Source organism: Oncorhynchus keta, chromosome 35 (genome assembly GCF_023373465.1).
Source record: "Oncorhynchus keta strain PuntledgeMale-10-30-2019 chromosome 35, Oket_V2, whole genome shotgun sequence".
Taxonomy (NCBI): Eukaryota; Metazoa; Chordata; class Actinopteri; order Salmoniformes; family Salmonidae; genus Oncorhynchus; species Oncorhynchus keta.
Window position 1 is genome coordinate 3,218,217 of NC_068455.1, and position 15,829 is coordinate 3,234,045.

At 50.0% G+C, this 15,829-nt stretch overlaps 1 protein-coding gene across 1 annotated transcript in view; it reads left to right on the forward strand.

The window, feature by feature from the left end:
- alms1 (ALMS1 centrosome and basal body associated protein) overlaps positions 1-15,829 on the forward strand; it is a 76,574-nt gene that overhangs the window by 7,088 nt on the left and 53,657 nt on the right. Inside the window, exons 2-7 of the mRNA XM_052495835.1 lie at positions 2,617-2,683; positions 2,984-3,092; positions 3,246-3,390; positions 6,557-6,727; positions 6,855-8,654; positions 8,799-8,964. Of these exons, the coding sequence (XP_052351795.1) occupies positions 2,617-2,683; positions 2,984-3,092; positions 3,246-3,390; positions 6,557-6,727; positions 6,855-8,654; positions 8,799-8,964 (2,458 nt within the window). The remainder of the gene's footprint in view (positions 1-2,616; positions 2,684-2,983; positions 3,093-3,245; positions 3,391-6,556; positions 6,728-6,854; positions 8,655-8,798; positions 8,965-15,829) is intronic.

Here is a 15,829-nt window from a genome sequence, read left to right on the forward strand (position 1 = left end):
AACCCCAGGAAGAGTAGCTGCTGCCTTGGCAGGAACTAATGGGGATCCATAATAAACCCCAGGAAGAGTAGCTGCTGCCTTGACAGGAACTAATGGGGATCCATAATAAACCCCAGGAAGAGTAGCTGCTGCCTTGGCAGGAACTAATGGGGATCCATAATAAACCCCAGGAAGAGTAGCTGCTGCCTTGGCAGGAACTAATGGAGATCCATAATAAACCCCAGGAAGAGTAGCTGCTGCCTTGACAGGAACTAATGGGGATCCATAATAAACCCCAGGAAGAGTAGCTGCTGCCTTGGCAGGAACTAATGGGGATCCATAATAAACCCCAGGAAGAGTAGCTGCTGCCTTGACAGGAACTAATGGGGATCCATAATAAACCCCAGGAAGAGTAGCTGCTGCCTTGGCAGGAACTAATGGGGATCCATAATAAACCCCAGGAAGAGTAGCTGCTGCCTTGGCAGGAACTAATGGGGATCCATAATAAACCCCAGGAAGAGTAGCTGCTGCCTTGGCAGGAACTAATGGGGATCCATAATAAACCCCAGGAAGAGTAGCTGCTGCCTTGGCAGGAACTAATGGGGATCCATAATAAACCCCAGGAAGAGTAGCTGCTGCCTTGGCAGGAACTAATGGGGATCCATAATAAACCCCAGGAAGAGTAGCTGCTGCCTTGGCAGGAACTAATGGGGATCCATAATAAACCCCAGGAAGAGTAGCTGCTGCCTTGACAGGAACTAATGGGGATCCATAATAAACCCCAGGAAGAGTAGCTGCTGCCTTGACAGGAACTAATGGGGATCCATAATAAACCCCAGGAAGAGTAGCTGCTGCCTTGACAGGAACTAATGGGGATCCATAATAAACCCCAGGAAGAGTAGCTGCTGCCTTGACAGGAACTAATGGGGATCCATAATAAACCCCAGGAAGAGTAGCTGCTTGCAGGAACTAATGGGGGCAGGAACTAATGGGGATCCATAATAAACCCCAGGAAGAGTAGCTGCTGCCTTGGCAGGAACTAATGGAGATCCATAATAAACCCCAGGAAGAGTAGCTGCTGCCTTGACAGGAACTAATGGGGATCCATAATAAACCCCAGGAAGAGTAGCTGCTGCCTTGACAGGAACTAATGGGGATCCATAATAAACCCCAGGAAGAGTAGCTGCTGCCTTGGCAGGAACTAATGGGGATCCATAATAAACCCCAGGAAGAGTAGCTGCTGCCTTGACAGGAACTAATGGGGATCCATAATAAACCCCAGGAAGAGTAGCTGCTGCCTTGGCAGGAACTAATGGGGATCCATAATAAACCCCAGGAAGAGTAGCTGCTGCCTTGGCAGGAACTAATGGGGATCCATAATAAACCCCAGGAAGAGTAGCTGCTGCCTTGGCAGGAACTAATGGGGATCCATAATAAACCCCAGGAAGAGTAGCTGCTGCCTTGGCAGGAACTAATGGGGATCCATAATAAACCCCAGGAAGAGTAGCTGCTGCCTTGGCAGGAACTAATGGGGATCCATAATAAACCCCAGGAAGAGTAGCTGCTGCCTTGGCAGGAACTAATGGGGATCCATAATAAACCCCAGGAAGAGTAGCTGCTGCCTTGGCAGGAACTAATGGGGATCCATAATAACCCCCAGGAAGAGTAGCTGCTGCCTTGGCAGGAACTAATGGGGATCCATAATAAACCCCAGGAAGAGTAGCTGCTGCCCTGGCAGGAACTAATGGGGATCCATAATAAACCCCAGGAAGAGTAGCTGCTGCCTTGGCAGGAACTAATGGGGATCCATAATAAACCCCAGGAAGAGTAGCTGCTGCCTTGGCAGGAACTAATGAGGATCCATAATAAACCCCAGGAAGAGTAGCTGCTGCCCTGGCAGGAACTAAGGGGATCCATAATAAACCCCAGGAAGAGTAGCTGCTGCCCTGGCAGGAACTAATGGGATCCATAATAAACCCCAGGAAGAGTAGCTGCTGTCTTGGCAGGAACTAATGGGGATCCATAATAAACCCCAGGAAGAGTAGATGCTGCCTTGGCAGGAAATAATGGGGATCCATAATAAACCCCAGGAAGAGTAGCTGCTACCTTTCAGGAAATAATGGGGATCCATAATAAACCCTAGGAAGAGTAGCTGCTGCCTTGACAGGAACTAATGGGGATCCATAATAAACCCCAGGAAGAGTAGCTGCTGCCTTGACAGGAACTAATGGGGATCCATAATAAATACAAAATAAAGACCTTCCTGTGTTTCCAAAGCTGTACCAGAAGTGATGCATGTTAATGTTAAATCCGAGTGTTGGGGCTCTATAAAAAATACAAATAAAAATAAATATATATATATTATTCCCTACAGAATTACTGTTGTGTGTAATGTAATCAAACTGAGAGTCATGGCCAAGGGCTAGCTTACTAGCCAGTCAACATAACTTTTCAGCTATTAGGTTGCTGGAGCTGTCACCCTCAGGTCTGTCACCGAGTAGAAGGGATGTAATCCAGCTGCTGTCTATGATCCACAATGCTAATGCTAATGCTAATGCTCCTATGTTCTGAACATGAACTGTTGTTTGAAGAGTTACTGTTTTATTCTGTGATTGAGGAGTTTTTTTTCCTTCTAAGTTTCAGAGGACCGAGTCATGGTTCCATCTCCCAGCAGAAGAGGACAGGAGTCAGTTCCTGGGTCTGGGTAAGACACGAAGTTCACCGTGCTATGGAGGGTCAGTCTCAGCACTGTGCCAACCATACGTACAGACACACTTTCAACATGACAAGGCACTGGCAAGGCACTGGCAACTCCCAACAACTAGATGACAGATTTTGCTCTTTGAAACTAGCTGTCTGTCTTGTGTCTGTCATAAAACAACCTTTCTGTTCTGTTTTTTTAACATGGGTCTCACAGATGAATTAATCACCAGCAATGATAGAGATAACGTTGTAATACATGTCGTTGTTTTTAATATGTTGATTTTATTATTTTTTTCATTAGAGTTTCAGGACAGTCGTCTGTCACCTGCCCTTGCTCTGCTACCAGAGTACGACTTCTCGGGATACTCTCTCTGCCAACAAACAACAGACTTAGAGTTTGCCCCTTTAAGGTAACGCTTTCTTCATTAGAAAACAAAACCGTTTATTAAAATAATAGTTTGATTACTATAAGGAACAAAGGTCACTATATCAGCATGAATACTTTTAGGTTATTGAAAAGTAACCCGTGCTTGGTTATGCACGTCTCCTGTTTGTCTTGTCAGGGGGTCTCCAGACGTGTCTGTAGCCTCCGAGAGGTTTCTGACACCACAGGCCAAGAAGGGCAGTAGCGGCGTTGTCCAGCCGTCTGACCCTCAGCGTTCCTCTCTGTCCCAGCATCCTCTAGCCTACAACTCCACCCTGTCTGAGGTCAGCTGATCTTTCTCTACCTGTAACCTTCATATAGTAACCAATGCTTGCTACATCTTGTCCCTCTTACTGTGCTAGCCTGCCAAATGGAGCTAACATCTCGAGATCACAGAGCTAACACCACCAGATCACAGAGCTAACACCACCAGATCACAGAGCCAACACCACCAGATCACAGAGCTAACACCACCAGATCACAGAGCCAACACCACCAGATCACAGAGCCAACACCACCAGATCACAGAGCTAACACCACCAGATCACAGAGCTAACACCACCAGATCACAGAGCCAACACCACCAGATCACAGAGCTAACACCACCAGATCACAGAGCTAACACCACCAGATCACAGAGCCAACACCACCAGATCACAGAGCCAACACCGTCAGAGGAAACAAAGAATAGACAGAAAATAAACATTGTCTGGTGATATTGTTTAGTGGATCTGGTAGCAACAAGACAATTATAATAATAATTTAGGGGGTGTTTATATTTGTCCTGTTAGACACTGGTACAAGTGTGTATTGGAAATGTGGTTTTTGCATATCCCAACTCCCCCTTAGACACCCCTAGGTAGTGGGGCCAGGGTCACCATATCCCAACTCCCCCTTAGACACCCCTAGGTAGTGGGGCCAGGGTCACCATATCCCAACACCCCTTAGACACCCCTAGGTAGTGGGGCCAGGGTCACCAGATCCCAACACCCCTTAGACGCCCCTAGGTAGTGGGGCCAGGGTCACCATATCCCAACTCCCCTTAGACACCCCTAGGTAGTGGCCAGTGGTCATCTATCCCAACTCCCCTTAGACAATTAGGTAGTGGGGCCAGGGTCACCATATCCCAACTCCTGTTAGACACTGGTACAAGTGTGGGCCATGGGTTCACCATATCCCAACTCCCCTTAGACACCCCTAGGTAGTGGGGCCAGGGTCACCATATCCCAACTCCCCTTAGACACCCCTAGGTAGTGGGGCCAGGGTCACCATATCCCAACTCCCCTTAGACACCCCTAGGTAGTGGGGCCAGGGTCACCATATCCCAACTCCCCTTAGACACCCCTAGGTAGTGGGGCCAGGGTCACCATATCCCAACTCCCCTTAGACACCCCTAGGTAGTGGGGCCAGGGTCACCATATCCCAACTCCCCTTAGACACCCCTAGGTAGTGGGGCCAGGGTCACCATATCCCAACTCCCCTTAGACACCCCTAGGTAGTGGGGCCAGGGTCACCATATCCCAACTCCCCCTTAGACACCCCTAGGTAGTGGGGCCAGTCACCATATCCCAACTCCCCTTAGACACCCCTAGGTAGTGGGGCCAGGGTCACCATATCCCAACTCCCCCTTAGACACCCCTAGGTAGTGGGGCCAGGGTCACCATATCCCAACTCCCCTTAGACACCCCTAGGTAGTGGGGCCAGGGTCACCATATCCCAACTCCCCTTAGACACCCCTAGGTAGTGGGGCCAGGGTCACCATATCCCAACTCCCCTTAGACACCCCTAGGTAGTGGGGCCAGGGTCACCATATCCCAACTCCCCCTTAGACACCCCTAGGTAGTGGGGCCAGGGTCACCATATCCCAACTCCCCTTAGACACCCCTAGGTAGTGGGGCCAGGGTCACCATATCCCAACTCCCCTTAGACACCCCTAGGTAGTGGGGCCAGGGTCACCATATCCCAACTCCCCCTTAGACACCCCTAGGTAGTGGGGCCAGGGTCACCATATCCCAACTCCCCTTAGACACCCTAGGTAGTGGGGCCAGGGTCACCATATCCCAACCCCCTTAGACACCCCTAGGTAGTGGGGCCAGGGTCACCATATCCCAACTCCCCTTAGACACCCCTAGGTAGTGGGGCCAGGGTCACCATATCCCAACTCCCCCTTAGACACCCCTAGGTAGTGGGGCCAGGGTCACCATATCCCAACTCCCCTTAGACACCCCTAGGTAGTGGGGCCAGGGTCACCATATCCCAACTCCCCTTAGACACCCCTAGGTAGTGGGGCCAGGGTCACCATATCCCAACTCCCCTTAGACACCCCTAGGTAGTGGGGCCAGGGTCACCATATCCCAACTCCCCTTAGACACCCCTAGGTAGTGGGGCCAGGGTCACCATATCCCAACTCCCCCTTAGACACCCCTAGGTAGTGGGGCCAGGGTCACCATATCCCAACTCCCCCTTAGACACCCCTAGGTAGTGGGGCCAGGGTCACCATATCCCAACTCCCCCTTAGACACCCCTAGGTAGTGGGGCCAGGGTCACCATATCCCAACTCCCCCTTAGACACCCCTAGGTAGTGGGGCCAGGGTCACCATATCCCAACTCCCCCTTAGACACCCCTAGGTAGTGGGGCCAGGGTCACCATATCCCAACTCCCCCTTAGACACCCCTAGGTAGTGGGGCCAGGGTCACCATATCCCAACTCCCCTTAGACACCCCTAGGTAGTGGGGCCAGGGTCACCATATCCCAACTCCCCCTTAGACACCCCTAGGTAGTGGGGCCAGGGTCACCATATCCCAACTCCCCTTAGACACCCCTAGGTAGTGGGGCCAGGGTCACCATATCCCAACTCCCCTTAGACACCCCTAGGTAGTGGGGCCAGGGTCACCATATCCCAACTCCCCTTAGACACCCCTAGGTAGTGGGGCCAGGGTCACCATATCCCAACTCCCCTTAGACACCCCTAGGTAGTGGGGCCAGGGTCACCATATCCCAACTCCCCTTAGACACCCCTAGGTAGTGGGGCCAGGGTCACCATATCCCAACTCCCCTTAGACACCCCTAGGTAGTGGGGCCAGGGTCACCATATCCCAACTCCCCTTAGACACCCCTAGGTAGTGGGGCCAGGGTCACCATATCCCAACTCCCCTTAGACACCCCTAGGTAGTGGGGCCAGGGTCACCATATCCCAACTCCCCCTTAGACACCCCTAGGTAGTGGGGCCAGGGTCACCATTGTCACCAGCGCCCCTGAAGCAATTAGGGTTAAGCGCCTTGCTGAAGGGCACAAGTGACATATTTTTTCCTCTTGTCTGCTCTGGGATTCAAACCAGCGACTTTTCAGCTACTGGCCCAATGCTCTAATCTCGAGGCTACCTGCTGCCCCAATTAGTGTCCATAGCTGGTTTGTTTTGTGTTTGGTAAGATTTATGCTTTCTGTCTCAGCACCCTCTGGGTCACACCTCCACCCTGTCTCGGTCAGAGGAGAGGGCCAGTAGCTGCTGCTCCCTCTCCGAACACAGCATGTCCCCTGGTGAAGGGTTGGGACAACCAGAGGAGGACCGCTACCCAGCCACCGTCAGGGATAACGAGGGGCAGAAGACTCATCGTTCTGGGGTACTGGTCGGGGGCAGTCTGTCTCTATATTTTCTCTAATGCTGGCATTACCATATCACCTAGTAAAATTCTGTGTATATGTAAATGTCCTTGGCGAATAAAGTCGGTTTCTGGTTCTGATCACTAGACACGGACCAGTCTCCTTGACCCAGACAGACCTCTGGCCGTTCTCCCTGACGACAACGCTCCGTTCCTCAGCGGGCACATCCCTGGCAGAAAGCTGCTGGATCTGCTCCAGAAGGACGTTGGCATGCCCAGCGGTAGCAGCAGTGCCATCTCCTCTGCCTCTGAGACCTCTCGCAACAGGACTAACTTCTTTAGGGGAGAATCCAGGAGTGACAGCTGTGTTTCCAAACCACCTGAGCTGCTGCCTGACGTCTCGCCGCCAGTCACAGGGAAAAGAGAAGGCCCTCAAGGTGGAGCCTCCGTCTCACCTGAGCTGCTACCTGACGTCTCACCTGAGCTGCTGCCTGACGTCTCACCTGAGCAGCTGCCTGACGTCTCACCTGAGAAGACGGAGAAACTCAAAAGTAAACAGTCTTCACGGATGTCTGAAATTTCCAACATCACCATCCGTTCCCTGAGCAGCCAGCCGGATGAAAGCAGTGATGCGTCCCGCAGGCAGCTCTGCTCGGAGCGAGAGAGGAGTCTGGACTCTGAGCCTGGAGCAGAGACCCAGGGAGGTACCAGCCGTGGGCCCATACCCTCCTTACACAGTGAAGTCAACACACCTGACATTGTCACCAATACACCTAACGTTTCAACCACTGGATCCGCCAAAGGGAGGACGAGCGTGACCAGAGGGCTACGGGCCAGTGTGTTAGGGCCAGGGGCTGGGGTCGGGCCCCAGTTTTCAGCAGGGTTCAGTGTGGAGCGAGGCCATCGGGAGAGAGACCTCTGGTCCTCAGGGAACCAGACAGGCACAGAACCAGACGTCTCGTTCCTGAGCCTTCTCCCTCAGCCCGTGTCCCAGTCCACCCCAGGTGTGTTCCTCCACGGTCCAGTCAGATCCAGCACTAAGCTGTCAGCCCTCAGCTTTAACATGGAGGTCTCTCAGCGCTCCTCGGGCTCCAGAGTCTCCTCCCAGCCCCAGCCTGATAGAGCCACCCCTGTCCGGGACCCCCCTCTGCCTGCCAGAGAGACCGTACAGGAGCCCTCGGGAAGAAGCCACCATTCTCTCCCCAGTCTTAACTACCTACAGAAGGTTGATGCCTGGAAGGCCAACCAAAGTTCAAACAAGATGTCTTTCTATGACAACTTGTCTCTTCAGAGCTTCTCCGGGGTCTCTCCCAAGCAGAAGGCATATGATGCAGTCTCTGACTCTCTGACCTGTATGTTGACTCTTCCACAGCGGGGCAACCAGACCCTCACCATGTGTGAATCTGGACCCTCCTCCCCTAGCAGAGGGGAGGCAGCGGGTAGTGGTCTTCCTGAGAGAGAGGACACAGCAGGGCCTGTAGGAGGGCCATCCCCCCTGGCCAGGTCTCAGTCCCACTCCTCCCTCAACACAGTGGTCACGTCTATCCAGAGAGCTCAGCGTGCACAGACACACACTGACCAGGACAGCAGTCAGACACAGCCAGAGGAGGAGAGTGCTACAGGGCAGCCCAGGGAGTTGGAGAGGAGCCGGGGAGGGTCAGGGTCAGACAGGGTTCAGTCAGGAGGTGGACCTGAACAGCCCAGTGGTGCTCCAACCGAGCCCTCTCCCTTCATCAGCCTGGGACTCTTCCATAACGTGTCATCAAAGCGAGACGTCCTCTCCAGCTCCCGGGACAGTGGCCACAGTGGGCAGAACTTTGAGGTGCCCGTCAGGGCTTCTTCTTCTTCTGTGGTCAGTCTGGAGGTGGATAACTATGCCCCGTACTGGTCCTCCAAACCATCCTCACCACACAGGGAGAGGGAGCTCAACATTGAAGAAAGGATTCCGGTAAAGACTCATTTTACAACTTATGTGAAGAGGGATTGGTGCCCAATGTCGGCTGCTCTGTCGATCTGAAAATAACACCACATCTATACAATGACATATTCTCATGGATTCACTGTATATGACTGTTTTGATTCTGATCTGCAGATGTACCTTCACAACCTTGGGATCGACCAATCTCCTTCTACGATCCTCAATCCCTTTGGACCTCGAGGGCCAATCAGAGAGCCAGAGTTCTCTCCCACTGATCTGTGCACCATAAAGGGATCCACAGCCACTGGCACGCCAACCAAGAGCGCACAGCCTTCTGATGGTAGGTAGGTAGGTAGGTAACCATCCTAAAGGACAGCCTTCTGATGGTAGGTAGGTAGGTAACCATCCTAAAGGACAGCCTTCTGATGGTAGGTAGGTAGGTAACCATCCTAAAGGACAGCCTTCTGAAGGTAGGTAGGTAGCCATCCTAAAGGACAGCCTTCTGATGGTAGGTAGGTAACCATCCTAAAGGACAGCCTTCTGATGGTAGGTAGGTAACCATCCTGAAGGACAGCCTTCTGATGGTAGGTAGGTAACCATCCTAAAGGACAGCCTTCTGGTGGTAGGTAGGTAACCATCCTAAAGGACAGCCTTCTGAAGGTAGGTAGGTAACCATCCTAAAGGACAGCCTTCTGATGGTAGGTAGGTAGCCATCCTGAAGGACAGCCTTCTGATGGTAGGTAGGTAACCATCCTAAAGGACAGCCTTCTGATGGTAGGTAGGTAACCATCCTGAAGGACATCCTTCTGATGGTAGGTAGGTAACCATCCTAAAGGACAGCCTTCTGATGGTAGGTAGGTAGGTAACCATCCTAAAGGACAGCCTTCTGATGGTAGGTAGGTAACCATCCTAAAGGACAGCCTTCTGATGGTAGGTAGGTAGGTAACCATCCTAAAGGACAGCCTTCTGATGGTAGGTAGGTAACCATCCTAAAGGACAGCCTTCTGATGGTAGGTAGGTAGGTAACCATCCTAAAGGACAGCCTTCTGATGGTAGGTAGGTAACCATCCTAAAGGACAGCCTTCTGATGGTAGGTAGGTAGGTAGGTAGGTAGGTAGGTAGGTAGGTAGGTAATCATCCTAAAGGACAGCCTTCTGATGGTAGGTAGGTAACCATCCTAAAGGACAGCCTTCTGATGGTAGGTAACTCATCCTAAAGGACAGCCTTCTGATGGTAGGTAGGTAACCATCCTAAAGGACAGCCTTCTGATGGTAGGTAGGTAACCATCCTAAAGGACAGCCTTCTGATGGTAGGTAGGTAACCATCCTAAAGGACAGCCTTCTGATGGTAGGTAGGTAGGTAGGTAGGTAGGTAGGTAATCATCCTAAAGGACAGCCTTCTGATGGTAGGTAGGTAACCATCCTAAAGGACAGCCTTCTGATGGTAGGTAGGTAGGTAGGTAACTCATCCTAAAGGACAGCCTTCTGATGGTAGGTAGGTAACCATCCTAAAGGACAGCCTTCTGATGGTAGGTAGGTAGGTAGGTAGGTAGGTAGGTAGGTAGGTAGGTAGGTAGGTAGGTAGGTAGGTAATCATCCTAAAGGACAGCCTTCTGATGGTAGGTAGGTAACTCATCCTAAAGGACAGCCTTCTGATGGTAGGTAGGTAGGTAACCATCCTAAAGGACAGCCTTCTGATGGTAGGTAGGTAACCATCCTAAAGGACAGCCTTCTGATGGTAGGTAGGTAGGTAGGTAATCATCCTAAAGGACAGCCTTCTGATGGTAGGTAGGTAGGTAACCATCCTAAAGGACAGCCTTCTGATGGTAGGTAGGTAACCATCCTAAAGGACAGCCTTCTGAAGGTAGGTAGGTAGCCATCCTAAATGACAGCCTTCTGGTGGTAGGTAGGTAGGTAGGTAACCATCCTGAAGGACAGCCTTCTGATGGTAGGTAGGTAACCATCCTGAAGGACAGCCTTCTGATGGTAGGTTGGTAGGTAACCATCCTGAAGAACAACCTTCTGATGGTAGGTAGGTAGGTAGGTAACCATCCTGAAGAACAAACCTTCTGGTGGTAGGTAGGTAACCATCCTAAAGGACAGCCTTCTGATGGTAGGTAGGTAGGTAACCATCCTAAAGGACAGCCTTCTGATGGTAGGTAGGTAACCATCCTAAAGGACAGCCTTCTGATGGTAGGTAGGTAGGCAGGTAGGTAGGTAGGTAGGTAGGTAGGTAGGTAATCATCCTAAAGGAAAGCCTTCTGATGGTAGGTAGGTAACTCATCCTAAAGGACAGCCTTCTGATGGTAGGTAGGTAGGTAGGTAACCATCCTAAAGGACAGCCTTCTGATGGTAGGTAGGTAGGTAACCATCCTAAAGGACAGCCTTCTGATGGTAGGTAGGTAGGTAGGTAGGTAGGTAGGTAGGTAATCATCCTAAAGGACAGCCTTCTGATGGTAGGTAGGTAACCATCCTAAAGGACAGCCTTCTGATGGTAGGTAGGTAGGTAACCATCCTAAAGGACAGCCTTCTGATGGTAGGTAGGTAGGTAACCATCCTAAAGGACAGCCTTCTGAAGGTAGGTAGGTAGCCATCCTAAATGACAGCCTTCTGGTGGTAGGTAGGTAGGTAGGTAGGTAGGTAGGTAACCATCCTGAAGGACAGCCTTCTGATGGTAGGTAGGTAACCATCCTGAAGGACAGCCTTCTGATGGTAGGTTGGTAGGTAACCATCCTGAAGAACAACCTTCTGATGGTAGGTAGGTAACCATCCTAAAGGACAGCCTTCTGATGGTAGGTAACCATCCTAAAGGACAGCCTTCTGATGGTAGGTAGGTAGGTAACCATCCTAAAGGACAGCCTTCTGATGGTAGGTAGGTAACCATCCTAAAGGACAGCCTTCTGATGGTAGGTAGGTAGGTAGGTAGGTAGGTAGGTAGGTAATCATCCTAAAGGACAGCCTTCTGATGGTAGGTAGGTAACCATCCTAAAGGACAGCCTTCTGATGGTAGGTAGGTAGGTAGGTAACTCATCCTAAAGGACAGCCTTCTGATGGTAGGTAGGTAACCATCCTAAAGGACAGCCTTCTGATGGTAGGTAGGTAGGTAGGTAGGTAGGTAGGTAGGTAGGTAGGTAGGTAATCATCCTAAAGGACAGCCTTCTGATGGTAGGTAGGTAACTCATCCTAAAGGACAGCCTTCTGATGGTAGGTAGGTAGGTAACCATCCTAAAGGACAGCCTTCTGATGGTAGGTAGGTAGGTAACCATCCTAAAGGACAGCCTTCTGATGGTAGGTAGGTAGGTAGGTAGGTAGGTAGGTAGGTAATCATCCTAAAGGACAGCCTTCTGATGGTAGGTAGGTAACCATCCTAAAGGACAGCCTTCTGATGGTAGGTAGGTAGGTAACCATCCTAAAGGACAGCCTTCTGATGGTAGGTAGGTAGGTAACCATCCTAAAGGACAGCCTTCTGAAGGTAGGTAGGTAGCCATCCTAAATGACAGCCTTCTGGTGGTAGGTAGGTAGGTAGGTAGGTAGGTAACCATCCTGAAGGACAGCCTTCTGATGGTAGGTAGGTAACCATCCTGAAGGACAGCCTTCTGATGGTAGGTTGGTAGGTAACCATCCTGAAGAACAACCTTCTGATGGTAGGTACGTAGGTAACCATCCTGAAGAACAAAACTTCTGATGGTAGGTAGGTAACCATCCTAAAGGACATGGTAGGTAGGTAACCATCCTAAAGGACAGCCTTCTGGTGGTAGGTAGGTAACCATCCTAAAGGACAGCCTTCTGATGGACAGTAGGTAGGTAACCATCCTAAAGGACAGCCTTCTGATGGTAGGTAGGTAACCATCCTAAAGGACAGCAGCCTTCTGATGATGGTAGGTAGGTAACCATCCTAAAGGACAGCCTTCTGAAGGTAGGTAGGTAACCATCCTAAAGGATAGCCTTCTGATGGTAGGTAGGTAGCCATCCTGAAGGACAGCCTTCTGATGGTAGGTAGGTAACCATCCTAAAGGACAGCCTTCTGATGGTAGGTAGGTAACCATCCTGAAGGACAGCCTTCTGATGGTAGGTAGGTAACCATCCTAAAGGACAGCCTTCTGATGGTTGTTAGGTAGGTAACCATCCTAAAGGACAGCCTTCTGATGTTAGGTAGGTAACCAAGCCTTCTAAAGGACAGCCTTCTGATGGTAGGTAGGTAGGTAACCATCCTAAAGGACAGCCTTCTGATGGTAGGTAGGTAACCATCCTAAAGGACAGCCTTCTGATGGTAGGTAGGTAGGTAGGTAGGTAGGTAGGTAGGTAGGTAGGTAGGTAGGTAATCATCCTAAAGGACAGCCTTCTGATGGTAGGTAGGTAACCATCCTAAAGGACAGCCTTCTGATGGTAGGTAACTCATCCTAAAGGACAGCCTTCTGATGGTAGGTAGGTAACCATCCAAAAGGACAGCCTTCTGATGGTAGGTAGGTAACCATCCTAAAGGACAGCCTTCTGATGGTAGGTAGGTAACCATCCTAAAGGACAGCCTTCTGATGGTAGGTAGGTAGGTAGGTAACCATCCTAAAGGACAGCCTTCTGATGGTAGGTAGGTAGGTAGGTAGGTAGGTAGGTAGGTAGGTAGGTAGGTAGGTAATCATCCTAAAGGACATCCTTCTGATGGTAGGTAGGTAACCATCCTAAAGGACAGCCTTCTGATGGTAGGTAGGTAGGTAACTCATCCTAAAGGACAGCCTTCTGATGGTAGGTAGGTAACCATCCTAAAGGACAGCCTTCTGATGGTAGGTAGGTAGGTAATCATCCTAAAGGACAGCCTTCTGATGGTAGGTAGGTAACTCATCCTAAAGGACAGCCTTCTGATGGTGGTAGGTAGGTAACCATCCTAAAGGACAGCCTTCTGATGGTAGGTAGGTAGGTAACCATCCTAAAGGACAGCCTTCTGATGGTAGGTAGGTAGGTAGGTAGGTAGGTAGGTAGGTAATCATCCTAAAGGACAGCCTTCTGATGGTAGGTAGGTAACCATCCTAAAGGACAGCCTTCTGATGGTAGGTAGGTAGGTAACCATCCTAAAGGACAGCCTTCTGATGGTAGGTAGGTAGGTAGGTAGGTAGGTAATCATCCTAAAGGACAGCCTTCTGATGGTAGGTAGGTAACCATCCTAAAGGACAGCCTTCTGATGGTAGGTAGGTAGGTAACCATCCTAAAGGACAGCCTTCTGATGGTAGGTAGGTAACCATCCTAAAGGACAGCCTTCTGAAGGTAGGTAGGTAGCCATCCTAAATGACAGCCTTCTGGTGGTAGGTAGGTAGGTAGGTAACCATCCTAAAGGACCGCCTTCTGATGGTAGGTAGGTAACCATCCTGAAGGACAGCCTTCTGATGGTAGGTAGGTAACCATCCTGAAGGACAGCCTTCTGATGGTAGGTAGGTAACCATCCTGAAGAACAACCTTCTGATGGTAGGTAGGTAGGTAACCATCCTGAAGAACAAACCTTCTGATGGTAGGTAGGTAGGTAGGTAGGTAGGTAGGTAGGTAGGTAGGTAGGTAGGTAGGTAGGTAGGTAGGTAGGTAGGTAGGTAGGTAGGTAGGTAGGTAGCCATCCATCCTAAAGGGCAGTGTTATGAATTTATTCTTATTATTTCATCCTTCCACCAGAAATAGTCCCGAAACAAATATAGGGTTGCTTCCCAAGCCAGCTGGTCGTTCGTTCTATTGGTTCAGTTGCCGGAGAGACACGACCCAGTCGTTCAGTCTTTTTGTTCTGTATCTATGGACTCGACCCAGTCGTTCAGTCTTTTTGTTCTGTATCTATGGACTCGACCCAGTCGTTCAGTCTTTTTGTTCTGTATCTATGGACTCGACCCAGTCGTTCAGTCTTATGTTCTGTATCTATGGACTCGACCCAGTCGTTCAGTCTTATGTTCTGTATCTATGGAGGTAGACCCAGTCGTTCAGTCTTGTTGTTCTGTATCTATGGTGTTAGACCCATTTCAGTCTTGTATGTTCTGTATCTATGGACCAGAACCCAGTCGTTCAGTCTTTTGTTCGTATCTAAACCCAGGTCAGTCTTTTGTTCTGTATCTATGGACCCGACCCAGTCGTTCAGTCTTGTTGTTCTGTATCTATCGACCCAGTCGTTCAGTCTTGTTCTGTTCAGTGTTCTGTATCTGGAGACCCAGTCGTTCAGTCTAAATGTCTTGTTGTTCCTATGGGCCCAGTCGTTCAGTCTTTTTGTTCTGTAACTATGGACGAGACCCAGTCGTTCAGTCTTGTTGTTCTGTATCTATGGACCCGACCCAGTCGTTCAGTCTTGTTGTTCTGTATCTATGGACCCGACCCAGTCGTTCAGTCTTGTTGTTCTGTATCTATGGACCCGACCCAGTCGTTCAGTCTTGTTGTTCTGTATCTATGGACGAGACCCAGTCGTTCAGTCTTGTTGTTCTGTATCTATGGTTCAGTCTTGTTGTTCTGTATCTATGGACGACCCAGTCGTTCAGTCTTGTTGTTCTGTATCTATGGACGAGACCCAGGTTCAGTCTTTTGTTCTGTATCCGACCCAGTCGTTCAGTCTTTTGTTCTGTATCTATGGACCCGACCCAGTCGTTCAGTCTTTTGTTCTGTATCTATGGACCCGACCCAGTCGTTCAGTCTTTTTGTTCTGTATCTATGGACCCGACCCAGTCGTTCAGTCTTGTTGTTCTGTATCTATGGACCCGACCCAGTCGTTCAGTCTTTTGTTCTGTATCTATGGACCCGACCCAGTCGTTGTCGTTCAGTCTTGTTGTTCTGTATCTATGGAAATGTTCAGTCTTTTGTTCTGTATCTATGGAACCCAGTCGTTCCAGTCTTTTGGACCCATTGATCGTTTATCTTATTGTTCAGTCTTGTTCTGTATCGACCCGACCCAGTCTCAGTCTTGTTGTTCTGTATCTATACAGTCACGTTCTGTATCAAACAGTGTCAGTCTTGTTGTTCTGTAATGGAACCCAGTCAAAGTGTTCTGTATTTGTTGAAGTCTTGTTTTTGTATGGTGACATTTAGTCTTGTTGTTCTGTACATCCACCCAGTCGATCAGTCTTTTTGTTCTGTATCTATGGACCCAAGTCGTTCAGTCTTTTGTTCTGTATCCATGGTGACCCAAGTCTTGTTGTTCTGTATCTATGGTGACCCAGTCGTTCTCAGTCTTGTTGTTCTGTATCCAGGTGAAAA